The sequence below is a fragment of the Populus euphratica genome, unplaced genomic scaffold (genome assembly GCF_000495115.2).
Source record: "Populus euphratica unplaced genomic scaffold, PopEup_1.0 scaffold988.1, whole genome shotgun sequence".
NCBI lineage: Eukaryota > Viridiplantae > Streptophyta > Magnoliopsida > Malpighiales > Salicaceae > Populus > Populus euphratica.
The window spans coordinates 25,205-43,452 of record NW_011500845.1 but is presented as its reverse complement, the minus strand read 5'-3'; the positions used below and the strand labels follow the sequence as shown (position 1 = coordinate 43,452).

At 32.9% G+C, this 18,248-nt stretch overlaps 2 protein-coding genes across 11 annotated transcripts; both read left to right on the top strand.

Moving 5' to 3' along the window:
- The first annotated feature begins 3,277 nt into the window (after positions 1 to 3,277).
- Positions 3,278 to 6,400, top strand: LOC105116561 (heat stress transcription factor A-7b-like). Of its 3 annotated transcripts, XM_011013974.1 has the most exons (3): positions 3,278 to 4,098; positions 4,698 to 5,765; positions 5,868 to 6,400. In XM_011013974.1, exons 1-2 carry the CDS (start codon positions 3,787 to 3,789, stop codon positions 5,463 to 5,465), a joined length of 1,080 nt encoding a protein of 359 aa, XP_011012276.1. In that variant the 5' UTR covers positions 3,278 to 3,786; the 3' UTR covers positions 5,466 to 5,765; positions 5,868 to 6,400. The 3 variants fall into 3 exon arrangements, with proteins under 3 accessions (XP_011012276.1, XP_011012277.1, XP_011012278.1); XM_011013975.1 differs by lacking the exon at positions 3,278 to 4,098 and adding an exon at positions 4,117 to 4,586 and having other exon boundaries at positions 4,698 to 6,400; XM_011013976.1 differs by lacking the exon at positions 3,278 to 4,098 and adding an exon at positions 4,118 to 4,572 and having other exon boundaries at positions 4,698 to 6,400.
- A 544-nt stretch (positions 6,401 to 6,944) lies between these two features.
- LOC105116560 (uncharacterized) lies at positions 6,945 to 17,238 on the top strand. 8 transcript variants are annotated; one of them, XR_840553.1, is made up of 7 exons: positions 6,952 to 7,162; positions 7,518 to 7,642; positions 12,955 to 13,718; positions 13,822 to 13,927; positions 15,930 to 16,030; positions 16,482 to 16,595; positions 16,863 to 17,238. XR_840553.1 is itself a non-coding variant. In XM_011013972.1 (4 exons), the coding sequence occupies exons 1-4, from the start codon at positions 7,065 to 7,067 to the stop codon at positions 16,524 to 16,526; spliced, it is 366 nt and encodes a 121-aa protein (XP_011012274.1). In that variant the 5' UTR covers positions 6,945 to 7,064; the 3' UTR covers positions 16,527 to 16,827. The 8 variants fall into 8 exon arrangements, 2 of the variants coding, with proteins under 2 accessions (XP_011012274.1, XP_011012273.1); XR_840552.1 differs by lacking the exon at positions 16,863 to 17,238 and adding an exon at positions 16,703 to 16,827; XR_840556.1 differs by lacking the exon at positions 16,863 to 17,238 and having other exon boundaries at positions 6,950 to 7,162; positions 7,490 to 7,642; positions 16,482 to 16,827.
- The last annotated feature ends 1,010 nt before the right edge of the window (positions 17,239 to 18,248 follow it).

The following is an 18,248-nucleotide window of genomic DNA, read 5'->3' as shown; positions in this document are numbered from 1 at the left end:
AAAGTATTTCAAATAAAATAAGTAACAATTAAAAGAATGAGAACCAAATTTGATAGATAAAGGATCAAAGTTAATATAAAAATTAAATTTTAAGAAATAAAATTAAAAAATAAATATTCAAAACAAAATATATATAGCAATCAAAAGTTTGAGAATCAAATTTGATATAATCAACAAATAATGATATTTCTAAATTTTTCACAACTTCCAGAAAGTGTTTTCCACCCAAATTTTCTAGGAAAACACTTTCCTTAAAACCAAGCCAAATCTTTCTTTAATTTAAAAGTGATTTCCGCTGATCAACTTTCCTAACTGCAAACAAACACATGAAAGTTTTAAAAGTGATTTTCCAGAAACACAAACACATTAAAAAAAAAACACTTTCCTGAAAACCAAGCTAAATTTTTCTTTAACTGAAAAGTATTTTTTGTTGACCAAAAAGTATTTTCTGTTGACTGGAAAGTATTTTTTGTTGAACAGAAAGTGTTTTTCGTTGACCAATTTTTCTAATAGCAAATAAACACAGCAAAATTTGAAAAATAATTTTTCAAAAACTACTTTCCGAAAAACAAACATGGCTCAAACTCTTGCTTCTTTGCCTTAATGAAAAAAAATGAAAGAAAGTAATTTATTCCATTTTCTTAAAAAAAGATATATAATAGTAAAAAATAATAATTTTATGCATTCAAGAGAATTGTAGAAGCTCCATGCATTGCAATTTTCAATACTTCATAGTAATAATCGGTAAACTTGGTATATTAAATTTATGTTTGGTATGAATTTCAAATTAAATTAGATGAAAATTGATTATTATTAAATTTGATATATATATTTAGCCAGTTCAACAAAAAACTAGTAAGAAAAATTAAAATTTCAAAAAGATATAATTTTACCCTAAAATAATCTTGAAATAATTAATATTATTTTTAAATTAACATGTGTTGATACATAGATTAAAATTAAAATTTCAAAAAGATATAATTTTACCCTAAAATAATCTTGAAATAATTAATATTATTTTTAAATTAACATAAAATCATCTATAGATTAAAAAATCATCTATAAATAATACAAGCATGTCATGTTTAATATATTTATTTGGAATGCACGAGAATATTTTATGGATGAAATAAAACAAGATCTCTTTCTTTGCCCTATGCATGGATTTAATAAATGATCCGACCAAGATGTTGAAAGGAAACCATTAACGGTGACTGGTAAATGATCTATGCAAGTTGTGGAAAGGAAACAAACTGCCATTGGTTCTAGATCACTTCCCTTCGTAGCTAAAGTTTGATTTTGTATTTCATTTATGTTTTTTTTTTTATATTTAAATTATTTTTAAAATTATTTTAATATACTAATATCAAAAATAAATTTTAAAGAATTATATTATTTTAATATATTAAAAAGTAAGTTATACTCCGATCTCAAAGACTGCCGCAATCTTTTGCTTTATGCCTCAGTCCGATTAAAAATTGTTTGCTCGAGAAGAGTGGGAACACCTTAGATTAAGCTTATGGTCCATCCAAGTATAATAAAATATCTCTCAGAATAATATACATGACAGGCAACGTGGCTTCTTGTTTGATCGCCACGTATGCCACTGCTTGATTAGAAAAGAAAAACACGAGCTTCCTGATTCGTCGGGGCAAAAGACCTGATGGGCAGGAAGTCTTTTTTTGTTTTTTTAATTGAGGAGACGAAAGGCTAGCGAATGCGAAGATTATTCGGATGGTTAGTATAACGTGGCCCTTTATTTGATAGACACGTATATTACTCTTCGATTTAAATATTAAGAAAGAATATCGCTCTACCCATAAAAAAATCGAAGGATGACGGGGATGAAAAATATCTTCTCCAAAGGAAACGGCATTGAATACTTTTGTATAAAATAAATCGTTACAGCTGTTCTATTTATTATAAACCATAGATCTACGAATTAAAGAGAAATCATAGATTCTCTTCTGTTTTTTATTCAGAATTGTATTAAAAAATTATAATTTTTTTATTTTCAAAACAATAGATATAAATATTATTTTTAAATATCCTCTCCAAGTTAAGCTACTGGCCGTTGACGCACCAATTTGATCCAGCAAACTAAGAATTTAGTTAGTTTTTAAAAGTATTTTTTATTTAAAAATATATTAAAATAATTATTTATTTATTTTTTATATTAATACATTAATATTATCAAAAAAACACTATATTTTTTAAAACAAATACCCTTTAAAAATCATCTACCAACAAAAGCACTCTGTGTACATTTCATAAATTTTATTAAATTACATTTCTCTTGTCGTATAGATTCATCAAATATATTTGTTAGTGCATGTTTTACCTTTCATATGCAAATTTCTCTACTTTTTAAAAGTGCAAGAGTATTGACTCATTGACTTTTTTTTTCCTCCTCAAGATAGAGCTCACACCCTTGAGCTAATCCTAGCTTATCTCCTAGCATTCCATAATTGGTACTCCCTGCCAACTAAGCGTAAAAGGCCATGATCATTTTACCTCCAATCAGGACCCTTGAATAATTCTTTTGTGATTTTGATTCAACATGCCAGTAATTTTCTGTGACGTTAGCCAATTATTAGTAGGGTCTTAGGCACCACTCTCCTCCAATCAAATGTCATAAAGTCACCACCCTCCTCCAATCAAATGTCATAGAACTATTGAAATCTTAGATACCCAAAAAAAAGTCAAAAACCACTGCATATTTTTTACTCCAACATAATGGGTCCCGTACCTCACCCCCACCGTGCCTTCGGGTCCTCACCCATGGCAAGTTCCAGAAGTTTCCTAGAGGACCGCTTTCCCTCTTCCCCACCCCTTCCAAATGAAGAAAGCAGCTAGATTTTTTCCTATAAAAAAATAATATATCTGCACCCAATACCTCTAGATCTTTCCGAATAAGATTATGTTGTGATCCATGTTTTATTTTAATTATATATTTAAAAATATTTAGTTAATTAAAACACTTTACGGTTTTGCATTATTCCACCAAAAATATTTTTTTTTGAAAATACTGATTAATAAAAAAATTATAATTTATAACCTTTTTAATATTATTTTTTAAAATATCAACAACAACGGTTGTTTGAAAGCTGAAATTTTTTAAAATATTTTCTATTTAAAAATACACTAAACTGTTATTTTTTAAGATTTTTTTGACACGCATATGAAAAAAATTAAAAAAATTATAAATTAATATATTTTTTCAAATAAAAAATAATTCAAAAACGTAATCAAAAGCGAAAACATCAGCACTACCAAACAGTAACGAAGCCTCGTCTCCTCTATTTATCGCTTTAGATAACGCTCCATTTCTCATCTGTGTATAGGTGTCATAAGCTCACCAACTTGTAACGACATAAACGACCTTCCTTTCCCAAAACAAGGCAAATTTCATCACTCGAATATATCTTTAATGCTACTTTGCCCTGTTTCTTTCATCACAATTTCTCTTCTTTTCTCCCCATGACCTTGCTTTGAATTCTCTTTCTAGCTTGAAGGGAGTAGCCTCCTCTGTTTTTCTTGACCATATCTCTCTTTTTTGGAGCAAACCCATTTTTTGTATTACTTTCTTGAACTTTTTTCTTTGCCTTTTCCTTGCTAGCTTTCATTTTTCGACAAGATTTCTCTAAAGTCCATCCATTCTGCACCAGGAGTTTCAATTTTGGCCGAGGCTAGTTTTATCAATAATCTTGAACCGACACTGGGGCAAGTAGTTTTTTTTATCATCAAACTAAAATAAGAATTGAAGTAGTGAATCAAATTGCAATCATGAATCCATATCTAACAGTGAAGCAAGAGTACCCAGGATCAAGTTTATTGCCTCTGTCCAGCGGTGATGAGCCGCCAACAATGATGCTCCCACCACAGCCGATGGAAGGTTTACATGATACAGGACCACCGCCATTCCTGACCAAGACTTTTGACATGGTGGATGACCCAATGACCAATCACATAGTTTCTTGGAGCAGAGGAGGGTTTAGCTTTGTTGTTTGGGATCCTCATTCTTTCTCCTCAAATCTCCTTCCTAGATACTTCAAGCATAATACTTTCTCCAGCTTTGTCAGGCAGCTCAATACTTATGTAAGTGGTTTGATACCCAGCTAAAAAAAAATCAGTCTATTTTCCGAGTCCATTTTATCGAAAATAAGCAGATTTAACATTTATGTGGCATTTCTCTACATGGGTTCTTGATACTAAAAAAAAAATTAATTTTATGCCCAGAGAACAGTGTTAGTGAGAAGATTGCTCAGGAATATCACATGCTGTTCGTGTAACTTTACAGGATTTTTGCTTTTATTTATTTATTTTTGCGGAATGTTTATTGAAGCCATTTTCTAATTTAGGTGCAGCTGGTCTTCTTACTTATTTATTTATTTTCCTTTTCTTCAATATTCCTGTTGGGTGCGGGACCTGAAATTATTTCTAATTGTTACAAAAACCGGAAAAAAAAACTCCGATTTCTGTTGCAGAGTTGGATTGCTCTACTCATGAAGTGCATGGATGTCTTAAAAGCGATCAGTATGCTTGGGACCAGTAATGGGACTGTCTGTCAAAGTGATATTCTGGAAGTAGTTTTTTTTTAGTCTGTGTTGAGATGTAATTTTGCAATTTATATTCTTGGTAGGAATTGATGATGGTTGATATTGGATTCTGACTGTGGAACTTTTCTTCTCCTACAGGGCTTTAGAAAGATTGATCCAGATAGATGGGAGTTTGCCAATGAAGGATTTCTGAGGGGTCAAAAGCAGCTTCTAAGGAATATAAAGAGAAGAAAGGCAGCTTCTCAGCCTCTTTCTCAACAGCAAGCTCCAGATGCCTGTGTTGAAGTTAGCCGTTTTGGATTAGATGGAGAAATCGATCTCTTGAAACGTGACAGGCAGGTTTTGATGATGGAATTAGCGAAGCTTAGACAGCAGCAACAGAAAGCTAGATCTTATATACAAGCTATGGAGCAAAGGCTACAATGGACAGAACAAAAGCAGCAGCAGATGATGCAATTCTTAGCTCGAGCAATGCAAAATCCTGCTTTTCTACTGCAGTTAGTCCAACTGAAAGGGAAAAGGAAAGAACTTGAGGAAGCAATGACTAAAAAGAGAAGAATTCCTGTTGATCAAAGACCTGGTCGAAGTGGTGGTGGTGAATCAAACCGTATTGATGAAAGTGCAAACCCCATCAAGGCAGAGGCTTTAGAGTATGGAGACTACGGATTTGAAGTGTCAGAGCTGGAGGCACTTGCATTGGAAATGCAAGGGTATGGCAGGGCAAGGAGAGAGCAAGAGGATGGAGTAGAGGTGCTAGAGCCACTAGAAAGCGGAGATAGAGAACTTGACGAGGGATTTTGGGAAGAACTGTTAAATGAGAGTGCTGGAGGAGGTGATGATGAGGATGTGAATACATTAGCTGAGCGCTTGGGTTATTTGCGTTCAAGTCCTAAGTACAGAAATTGAACAATTTTCCGCATTGCTAACCACCACCACCACCACTTAATTCCCCCAATGATCATTTCATTGCGGTAGCAGGTTTCCATGGTCATATTGTTAGTTGATAGTCTTTTTTGCTGCAATGGGTCCTTTCAAAAGTCATTAGGCTATAATCTTCACCTGCGTCTCTTTCTGGTGTTTCTAACCCTTGTGTTTTGTCAATTCCTCCGTTTTGCACATCTTGTCTTCTTGTTTTTCTCCATCTTGGTTAGGTTGCAGCAGTGCTTGGACAGAGTCTGGTAGTCCTTATCATGATTTGTCTCAAAGGTTACTAGATTTTATTTTCACTCTCAACCGCTTTTTGACTTGTGCATTTAATTCATTAGTTAACAGCAGCTTGTAATTTTCCTTGGCCTCAAATAAATGTAGACTGGTGAGATGCTGTTGAATGGACAAGGGGTGGCTGCAAGTTGCAAGAAGCCACAACTAGTTGCTTTTGGATTCAGACAACCGACTACGTAGTTAACTGCGTCGGCTTGATTTTTTCTTTTTCTTGATCTGTCTCTTCTTTAATGCAAGGGAAAGGGAGATTTGGTCGGTGATGAAATTCTTGAAGTTGCTTCTGTACCATATGTGGATTTTTTTCATGGCTCTGCAATTTGGCTCTTGATTTTTCATCTTCATTGCCCGCGGGGCTCCAAAGGTCGAAGATGCATCGCATTGATTTCGTGACCAATAACCAACAAATGCGCTAATGGTGACATTTTGTGGCGGATCGTGGTGCTGTCCTCGAAATGGTGATGAAGAGCAGTCGCTTTCGGAAAACCAAAACGATCGATCTTCATGGGCAGCTGCCCTCCTGTACGATGAGCTCTTAATGTATCTGACTTGTCGTTGCATGAACCATGTGAACTTTGCCTAAAAACACGAAATTGAAGGAAGGAAAAGGACTGCTTAAAATATCCATGATCCTCTATTCCTCTTGACTGGACTTTCCAAGTAATGCAGTATGAATGAGTGTTTCATTACTGAGGAAAAAGGAATTAAAAAGAACTTAAAAGGGGTTGGGAAGAAATCAATATATCTCGTGAAAAGCCTCGTGTGTGGTTTGAAAGTTCAAGTCCATGGGGGTAGTAACGTCGGAATCGGAGACGGAGCGGGGATTAAATCAACGCTGGAATTATTTATCAATAGTATTATTTTTTAAAATTTATTTTTGATATAAATATATTAAAATAATATAAAAAATAAAAAATTAATTTAATATAAAATAAAATAAAAAATAAAATCATTTTTTTCCAAAAGAACTTTAAAATGCTCAGACAATCAAATGTGTTTTGCGAGGTGCACCTCTTTTAATATTTTATTAATTAATTCATGTTTTGTTAATAATTTATAAGCGAGCAATCGCGAGGGAAAAAAAAAAAAAGCTTTTTCCACTTGCCAAATATTGTTTTTTTTTTAAAAAAAACTTAGCGCAAATAAGAGCACCTTCCGAAAGCTATTATGAATAGACCCGGCTACTGTTTGTGGGCTGGGCTAATAATAGGGTAGGTTCCAGGGAGTCGGAGTTTAGGTCTGTATTTGAAAGTGCTCCAGTCTAGTCCAGTCCAGTTAAAAATACTGATGCGCTTCTCTACTCCGCCCATACACGGAGGCAGCAGAAATTTCAATTTTCTGCAGAACTGGCTGATACAACCAAGATTTCATAAATTGCAACAACGGTAAGAATTCTATTCTTTTACCTGACTAGCATGATTGATTAATCTTTGATCACCCATTGTTAATTACTTGATCATTGTTTGGGATTATTCTCCTTTACTGGTTAGGTTTATCGTGGTTGTGTTGCTGTAATCTTTAGGAAATGGGAGATTTTTCGAAGCATTTATAGGCAGTTAAACGGATGTTTTCTTCAAAATTTATAATATTATTGTGAGAAATGTGAAAATGGGAGGTGCAAATTATCCACACTGGAAATGCTGAAACATTATCTTAATTTATGGATTGATTGTTTAGCTTATGACATGCTTCACTATCACATATTTGTTCAGATCGTGACAATATGATGTTTACTTCTAGAAAAGCAGACAAAGAGTGTCTTTGTCTATGTCCTGGTGGTATGTGAGGTGTACACCGAAGAAATTCCATCGAAAGCATGAATCCTTTGTTGGAGGACCTCCAAGAGGACGCTTTGCGGTGAAAGGGTAATATATTATTTTTCCATTGCAATCATTGAGTGCTGTCTTGAAGTGAGAAAATCCCTTTTTTATTCTTTGACAAGGGAGGAGCACACCTGTCTCAAAAAGTAATATAGAGATAAAATGGATGTCAATTTTGATATCTAGTTGGTCATCCTGTGATAAAATAGCAAGCAGAAATTACTTATCATTTACATGGAAAAAGTTTGAAAAACTCTCATGACTGTGTGCTATCACCTTTTATATTTTTGTCTAGGTGTGCAACGTAAAGATAGGTCTTGAATTTAATAAAATGATCCTCCTCTAATCAGTAAGATGGGTCTTGGTATTGGTTGATTGTGTTACATTTTTCGTGTTTGTTGAGTTTGCAAAAATTTTGTGTTGTGGGTGACATTATAATGAATACTAAGTATCAGAAGCAAGAATACTTCGGTTCTCTTTTTTTATGATAAGGCATCAACATAAAGAAGTAGTTGTTAGGGAAGAAGTGACAAATTGAACCCCTCCATCTTCTGTTGTCTAAACCAGCATAAGAATTAGCTTAAGAAGTAGAAACGATGAAATTGAATGACTTGTTAAAAATATAAGTTTCATAACGTAGACTGTCAAAGTCACTATACAGTAAAAAACACTACTTTTTAACTATCATGTTTTCTTATAAACGCATGGTGGCACACTTGCACTGATATACACCAACAAACAACATTACACGAACTATGTTGATATAAAAATTAAAAAACTCACAGTAAAATTGATTCTTTTCAAGAAAACTAAAATCAAGTTTAAAATTAAGCTTAATATAATTATAATCTATACCAAAATACCAAAACTATAAGTAACTGAACTCCTACCCTACAAGTAAAGAGAATTGCGAACAAGTATGAAGACGCCATGAAACTTGATTTATTCTTCGATAAGTCAGAGTAATTTAATGCAGTGTTGTCAAGAGGCACTTGCAGGCACTTCGAGGGAGGCAAGGTGAGGTGAGGCCACAACTCCTTTATTAGCCTTAGACAATGAATTTCAATGAAGCACTATTTCGGCGAGTATCTTATAAGTTGGCGCCAGATGTTAAAACGAGCGCCTGATTGAATTACTTTCTTTTTTGTTGGATTTTTCTTCTTCTTTTTTTTTAAACTGATTTATGTTTTGACCTATTTATTTGTATTTTTAATTTACCAAAAGAAACAACTTGGGGATATTTTTTAAAATATCGAATATTAGGGTAAAAAAATTCATCAAAGTGGAAGACATATTAAAGAAAGATGCTTGGAGAGAAAAATCAACCTTACTTTGTGTCAAATAGAGTTAGAGAACAACAATACAAGTAAAGAACATGAGAGCATGGATGATGATGTTTTTGAAGATTAATGAATAATGATGATGATATTTAAGTTTATTTTTTTAATCTACTGTCTACTTACTACTTTATATTATTTTGTTTTCAGTCTTAAAAATATTTTATGTTTTCTTTTGATTTTCTAATGATTTAATCTTAACTGGGAAGATATATTTTAGATTTATATAATAAAATATATCTATGCATATTTCCTTGGTTTATTTAGAAGAGCACCTAGGCGTGCACCTAGCTCCTTGGGTATTTTATAGGCTTGGTATCTCTTAGGACCTTTTGCCTATGACAACACTGGTTCAATAAAGAACAATAAAATATTAGCAAAACCTCACACATAATATAATAATTGTTGAAATTAAAGTTTGTTTCTCTAAAAATAAACCTAAATATAAGTTAAATAACCATATTTATAATATGGTAAATATGGTAAAAACATCCTAAAGAATGATGAAAAAACAATAAAAGAATTCTAAATAAAATAGAAAAAATAATTTTAAATCAAATTGGAAACTAATATAAATCCCACTCGGTAGCTTTTAAATCTTATCATAAGGCCTTCACGATTTTGATCACAATGAAATTTAACCCTATATAAAACAACACCTTTAGAATTACTTAGAATAGTTTCACTTTAATCCAATGGTTGAATAGGAAAACATATTTGCCAGCATAAAATGATGTATAAGAAAATGTAAACCCAAAATCACCTTTATTGTTCTTGAATGATAGAGAAACTTTGCCAACTACAAAATCCCAAAAAAAAAAAAAAGGATACACAAGTTGCTGACTTGGAAATCCGTGCCAAAATAATTTCAACTGCTGTCACTTATATTGTTCTTGTAGAAAATGAATCATTGTTAAATAAGAAGTCCACAAATCATAAGAAAATAAATTGCAAAACTCGTACAACTTTTGGCTTGTATCGCGATGCTTTTTTGAATTTCGATTGATCTGAAACTTTTAAGCTAACATAAAATAAAACATCTAGAAACTTCTGGTAAAATTTCAGTACGATCCAGTTAGAATAACACTTCATATTATGAAATATTAAGCTAGAAAACGAATCAGATTGTCCAACCCTTACATGGATTGTATCATTCCTCCTCTTTTCAAAAGGACTTGTCCTCGAATCACCAATAGAAACTATGGTAAAATCTAGAGCAACAGTAGCACCCACTTCATTAGCTTTTGGTTTAAGCATTTAGAGCTCTTTTTTTGTCAATTTTTGCCTCCAGTGACACTGTACAAATATAACAGGTTCTCTCTTGTTTTGCATCCTTTCAACAAGCAAATTCTTTTTTTCGTTTGTATCTTATCGATGTTGATTTAAAGCTTCGTTATAATCAATTAGTTTTCTTGTTTCTGCAAATAACTCTGTAATTTCCTTGCACTCATTTACTAAGTTCATAGAAGCTCTTTCGCCATCAATCTTTGGAGTTTGGAACCTTAGTTTCTCATGCTTTCTAACATTAATAACCCTTTAAGATTATCCCTTTTGCAATTTAGCATCTCTTTTATTTTCTATTCAAACCACTCATCAAATCTCATATTCATCATTTGAATTTGCTTCATGGCGTGTAACATAAAAGCTTGATTTTCTCTCTTTGAGCGGGGATGTAGCACATTTGAAAGACATTATTAAGATCTAAAAATCACGTTAGTGGTAAGAAAATATATCCCCACATACTTCCTCACTTATTTACACTCAATAGATGTCATTATTCTCGTGTTTCACATAAATTTTCAGCTTTTCATTATAATATACTCACCTTTCATCTTTTACTGCTCAATCTCAAAAATTTCAATTATTAAGGTACCAATTCACAACAAATCAGAAAAATTAATCACTTAATAGCACAATCCAAAATAATATAAAGACTTAAGAAGTAATAAAAACTGAAGATTATCAATACAAATCTACGAATACGAAATTGTGAATAACAAAATGAATTTGAGCAAAATATGAACAATACAAAGACATGAAAACAAATTATGAAAATAAAAGGATTAACGAAATAAGACTCGAATAACCCAACTAGGTATATATATATATATATGGTAGCCGAAACGAAAAAAAATGATGCAAAAACTACATGTTATTATTTATTTATTTTGAAAACTTTAAATTTTAAGAAAACCCAACCAAGTAAATCTAAAATATCACAAATCAAGATTTATCTCTAAAAAACCTTAAGAATCAAGATTTCTTCTTCTTTTTAATATTTAAAGCAAAAGTGACCGAATTCTATGTTTTTTGAATCAAGATTTGTGGCAAACTCTAATTCGGTTTTTTTTTTGTGATTTTTTTTTGTTTATTTTTATAAGACTTTATTTGATCAAGATCCTAAATAATATCTTTTTTTTTAACTGATGTCAAGAATAGGTTTTAGGGAAGATAAAGAATTTGACAATAATGGAGCATACGAAAACTTGAAGATAAGAGGAATATAACTTGATTTAAAGTCTTGTTATGATACCAACTGATATGAACCCTGTGAATATAAAGATCTGCAAATTCATAGTTAAATCGACTCTTTCTAGGAAAACTAAGATCGAGTTTGGAATCGAGTTTGACACAATGATAACATATACTGAGACACTAAAACTATAAATAATCAAATCCTCACCTAATGATTATAAAGAATCATGAACGAGAAGTATTAAAGACATCACGAAACTTGGTTAAGTTTTCGATAAATCAGAGTAGTTTAATAAAGAACCAAAAAGTATGAGGAAAAACTCCTACACTAATAATTATTGAAATTGAAGTCTATCCCAAAAAAAATATAAATAACCTTTTTTACAATTGGTAAAAAAAAAATCCTAAGTAATATTGGAAAAATAATAAAATAATTCTAAATAAAATAAAAGAATAATCCTAAATCAACTAGGAAACGAATATAAATCCCTCACAATAGCTTTTGAATCTTATTGCAAGGCCTTCATGATATTCAATCACTATGAAATTTTAACCCTATATAAATAAGGTCTTTAGAATTATCTGAAAAAATTTTAGCTTGATCCAACAGTTAATAAAAAAATATATTTGTCAATGTAAAACTGTATATTAAAAAATATAAGCTCAAAATCACCTCTAATATCTTTGAATGATGAAGAAACTTTGCAATAAGAAAATCTACAAAATAAAAGGATACACAAGTTGCTGACATGAAAACCCTTTAAAAAATAATTTTAATTGTTGTCATCTATATTGTTTTTGTAGAAAATAAATCCTTGTTAAATAAAAAGTCCACAAATAATAAGGAAACAAATAGCAAAATCTGTACAACAATTTTTGGTCTTTATCATGATATATTTTTTTAATTTTGGTTGAATAGAAATTTTAAATCAATATAAAACAAGATCTCTAGAAACTTTTGGTAAAATTTTAGCTTTATCCATTTGTCGAATTGAGAGTTATATTTGATAGAGTAAAATTGCAAATTATAAAATATTAAATCAAAAACTGAATCTGATTGTGTGAATTGTATCAAAACATCAGTTACATATTTAGCTTCCATGTCCAGAATAATAATGTATTTTGATGTATACTCAAAGAAATGATGTATATAAAAATTTAATACCCTGCTTAGTATATAAAAATTTATGGGACAAGTGGACTTCAAAGTCATTAAAATTAGGAGCAAGATGACTCATGAAGTAACTATTTATTGTTAGGAACTAATCTTGCAGAAAGATTTTCGTTGCCTGACATGGACACATCACCAACTAGGAGAGCCAATAAAACAGTCTAGGGAAATAACACCAGTTGGCATTCCCAGCACGTATTAGGCTGTCCAAATTGATGGCTACTAACCCTAGGTTGAATCATATCATTTTTGTCCCGACTGGCTAGCTTTCTTGTTAGTTGCTGGACTCTTTCTATCATGCATGCGCGTGCATACACACGTTTGTGTTCGCATATGTAAATTTGCAATTTCCTCTTGGAAATGCTTTGTTGCAGCGTCTCATATGGACAAGTCTTTTACTCACCATCAACAAAGACCGTGTCAATTAATGAGTACCTCAGCAGTAGAGCCAGTGACACCATTAAGGACAAGATAAGAAGATCGCTTGAGATGTTTTAATCATACTTAAAGTTGACCAACGGATGCACTGGTGGAGAAGAGTCATCAAATTGAGAAATTTGAGGCAGTGGGAGGAGATAATTAAAATTATGGAGGGTGCAGTGATAGCAATATTATCACATTAACTTGCAGAAAGTCTAGCCCTTGACAGAATCCATTGGAGGAGGCAGAGTTATGTAGTCAACTCCAACTAGTTTGGACTGAGACTTGATTTATTTAAATTTTCCAGAGTACATGCACAAAAACTTGCATACTATCTACATGCCCCTGGAATTTGATTCATGTTCCTTTTAGAATCTTAACTTTATTTAAATTGGTCACCTGTATTTGTGAGTTGCATAGGCAAATAATGGTGCTTGCTCCATGGAAAAAGTTGCATAGGCAAATTGATCACCTGTATTAGATTAAATGAAACTTTTTTTATATTATTGTAACAACCGGTGTTGGTTAGGTTTTGTTACACTATGAGAGAAAAAATAGTCTCAAATGCTGCCCTCACCGGTTTGATAATGAATCCAGAAATGTCCAAAGATGCAAAAGGTTGATCTAAACTTGAGAGCTTTTATATCTAAGCTTGAGCGTTATGATATGATGGAATGTGAAAACAAGTCGTTATGCATCCATGTTCACTTAACAGCAGGCAAGTCCAATCATAAAGCCTTTGGTTTAAGACTTATATTTCTTTATTTATCTGGTCTCCAGATTGCCTGACTCTGTTTTTTCTTGTTCTGTTGGACTAGCAGAAATTTTGAGGTTTTTACCAGTCTATTTTGGACCTCTTGTAAGCATATACCTGAATTGGAAGATGATACAACATTTCCTCCCCTCCAACTATGCCGAGAGGACTTGGTAAGTTATAGTCCGAAAATTAGTCATGTTGCTTAAATATTACAAGTTCTACTTGCAATATAACTTGCCATATTGCTTGTCGCATAGGCGAGAGATGTCTTTTTTATGGTCCATATTGCTTGTTGCATAGGCGAGAGATGTCTTTTTTATGGTAGGTGCTCCATGTGCTTCAATTACAAGGGGGTGTGACATATGACCTTTATGTGAGTCGCTGCCATGATCAATAAACCTTAGATTCAAGAAATTTCTACGCTATTTAGACCAACTCTACTCTCAACAGTATAGCGTCTCTAAAAGTTTAAATGTGGCTCTAAATCAGTTTTCGGGAAAAAAAAGAGAAGGATTTCCTAGTTCTGTCATATGCCTAAATGTAAACCACCACAAGTGATCGTCATCTGCAGGCGTCTCACTGATTAGACGTGTTCCAAGCACAACAGCCTATTTTCTAACATAATTGTTGGCTTCATAAATTAAAGGTGAAGCTTTAATGATTGTAATTTTATCGATATGACGGGGTTGTTGGTTGTGTTGCGCTTGTCATGTAACTTGAGCTCAGAATCTTAGGGGTTGACATACGGTGGACAAAATGTAGCAGATGCTTTAAAAGGATAATTTGGTCCATTTCTCAGGATGAGACATCAACATATCCGAAAGAAGTTGTTAGCGGAGAACTTTGTTAAGCTGTACATTCTTCAATTCAATTAATTGGTCTAATGATCAAGGCTTGAGAAATTTGAAATGATTTCGGGCCCGGATAGGTTCAAATTTCAAAGTATAATCAATCAAACATGGGATGCATAAATAGAACTCCATATTCTGTCTGATTATTATGATTTACAGGACACACCTGGATATCCATACTAATTGAATCAATATCTTAATGAAATTTCACTATCCTAACAGAAATGTATGTTTGGGTACTTATTTTCATAATATATTTCTTAGGGTAGCCTATCAAAAATATATTTCATACTCTTAACAATTTCCTTAACGATTCTAGTTTTTGGCCGGAAAAAATTAGAACATTATTTCATAGAAATATAAGAATTTTGCTGCACTACGAATATGTGGAATGTCAAGTAACTTAAGTGATCTAGCATGAGATACCCAGCTAAGTGACTGTTTCGTATTTGGAGTTACTACTAAAAAGACGGGATTTGAAGAGGATATTGCCCAATATGGAGTCCTGGACTCATATGTAATAGAAGAGTGGACTAAAGCACTTGGCAAGCAAAGTATATGTATCGCAATTATTAGACACTGCACAGGCCTAGGCCAATCATCTCACCTTTTCCACATCTGGCTGATTATATTGTGAGTTGTCTTCCTCCACTTGTATGTCACACGCATAAATCTTTGATGAAAGCTTTGGTCTGGCAAGTTGCAACCATCTCATGGATGCAAGTTGGAAAACTTGAGAGCAGTCCTTCATCGAAAGACTTCAAATTTATCTTCCTAAAATGCTAGGAGGATTTGCCTTCAAATTCTACCCTTTTGGACCCTTTTCAATGAGACCGTGTCTGATTAATGATCTTATTTTTTATTCGTAGTCCATCTCCCAAATAGGGGCTTGGTTTGGTTTCTATTGGTGAGTTCAGTGCATGGGGAGACTGCATAGCAATTAACAGTTTTGCTGCATTGAAAGCATTCATTGGATTTTGTGTCTGATTTAAATGGACAAAGGTTTTGAACTTTTAGATGACATTTTAGGAAGCAATGTTCATTTAGATTTCTCTGTTGTCTTGTGACAAATTAGATAGTTTCAAGTTTGTCCTCACTGATTTAATGCAGAAGCATCCAAAGAATCTAAAATTGCTATGCTTTTATCTTTGCTATAGCATTTGATGTTATTGCGTGATCACAATATGCTATCCCCCTAATCAACTTGTTGGCTGGCCAATACTTGGCTTAAAAGCTTTAATTAAAGAACACAAGTCTCATCCTTTACTTGAGTCTCCGAGTTTGGCTGATTTTGTTTCTTATGGTTATGTTTTAAACGCAGAATTCTGAATACGTTTCCAGTCTGCTTGGAACTTCCAAAGCATATACCTGAAAGGAAGATGATTCAGCGTCCCCTTGCACCAACTTCGGTGAGAGAACTTGGTGAGTTGTAGGAAAAGCTGCTGCTTTTCCTTACAGATCGTGTTTGTTAGTAACACCAAAGTTGTTCCATAATGTGCTTCAATCCCTAGGGTGTGGTGCCACAAAATTTTTTATCAGGCCAGCCACCATAATCAATCAAAATTGTACATCCAATAAATGCATCCTATCATCTTACTGGTTTTTTTAGCTGCAACCCTATAGTCTTGTGTGCATTTTAGGTGTGCCTTAGAGGACTGAACAGGTCAAGAGGAGTTAACGAGAGTGTAACTCCCTCTTGTATCCCCTATCCAATGTGTTTTTGTATGTCTCATCTGTCATCACTTCTCATCCTCTTGCAAGCTTGTTCGGCATCCTTTTATGATTTATCGTTGCTTGTCTTCATCTGATTCCCATGAAAAATGGATAAAGAATGACATTTTGTGTGGTCCAGTGGTAATTAATTAACTTTCAGGATCAGACACGGAAAATATTCTGGGCCAGAAACAGGAACTTTTAATTCTTCAAGAATTCTGTCGGCAGGTAGGAAGTACCAATATCAACCCGAGTGTGGTCTCTTCTTGAAGAGGTAATATTTTATAGGCCATTGCCCTGTAGAACTTTGTAAATACTAACGTTGAATCTTTTTTTTCTTCCCTGGATGGTTATGAAATATCCACTTGATCAAACTGTTAGGTAAATAGTGGTCGAAGCAGCTGCTTTTGTGCATGTTGATAATGCTATTTTCATGCGCTCGCATAAAAAATTCAGAATGATGAAATTCTGAGTCTTGCTTTTATGGACTCCTGTTTAGTTGAAAATTAGATAACATGACAAGGAAGGGTTCTAACCACAGCAATTTCCATGAAATTCCTTAGCACTGGAAGAGTTTAGAGAAAAAATACTGCCTGCAATTTTAGTCGTGAATTTGGACATCCTATGCTGACTCTCAATTCAGTATTTTCAAGCCGACTTAAAATAGCAAAGAATACCAACCGAGTGAGGAGACAAGTAGCCGAAAAGAGCCAAAAATGCCAAATCATTAGGATACCATTCTCTGGTTTCGAGGTCCCACTTTTGAGCATCTCCTCATTTTTCTCATCCGTGACCTGCAAGAATGAATATAACTCAGTCAAACCAAATAGCGTGTGAGACATCAATTATGATTGAATTTTACTATTTGTTTTTTTTTAATTCGTATATAAGTATATGATCCACTTGTATTTTTTTAATTTATATATAAGTATATGATCGCTAGGACTCATATGCAAGTATGGATTCATATATAAAGTATATGATAGCTCGGATCTTGGGTTAATAGGTTTTCTCCTGTAATTTAACTTTTAAAAATAATCATTTAATTAGATTACATCTAGAAGCATATCCACCTATGAAAAAAAAAAGAAGTCACAGTAAATAATTCAGATTTTTTGTGGTCTCTGCCTTCTTATTGCTGCATTGACCCAGAATTGAGGAGGAAATCTTTAGAATCATGGATCATAGACCCACTACTCTGTTCCAAGTAAAAAATCTTTGATGTCTACTCTCTGATCAGCTCAAGAACTTGGAAATTGTTTTCCTACTGAGTAGTAATAATAATAAAAGTCCAAAACATGGAAAATCGAATTAATAATACTTCTAAGAGCCTATCCAAAGTTGAAAAATCATGATTTTTTCTGTTTGTGCTAGTAAATTTCCCTTCTTGAGTGCATAAAATGACACGGCATCGTGATCCTCTTCTCTCGTGGAGATGAGTTTCTAATTTTGATGACAGGGCTTTGATTTTTCTTGTTAACACTTAAGTCTCATGCCTATGATGTAAACTTTAGTTTTAGTCAGAATGTTTAATTTTGAAGTCACTGTAAAGCTTCTTTCTTCTTCTTTTTTACCAGCTAGAGGCTGAATATATTCTGAATTACATAATAGAGACGGTTCTCTTCTGATTTTGATTTCAAGATTTTCCCTTTTTTTCTTAGTTTGAACCTCTGAACCAAAATCTCAAAATTTTAAGGAATGGAAGACACCAAAAAGCGAACACCTTGTCAATCGCCATGAGATCAATATATAACTATCATTTCTAAGTTAATTGTAGTCGGACACAAGGACGATTCATGAAAATTGAATTTTTAAAATAAAAAAATATTATTTTAATATGCTAATGTTTTTAAATAAAAATTATTTTTTAAAAAATAAATATTAATAAACGATAACAAGCACCAGTACAATCCTACCAGACAGGTTT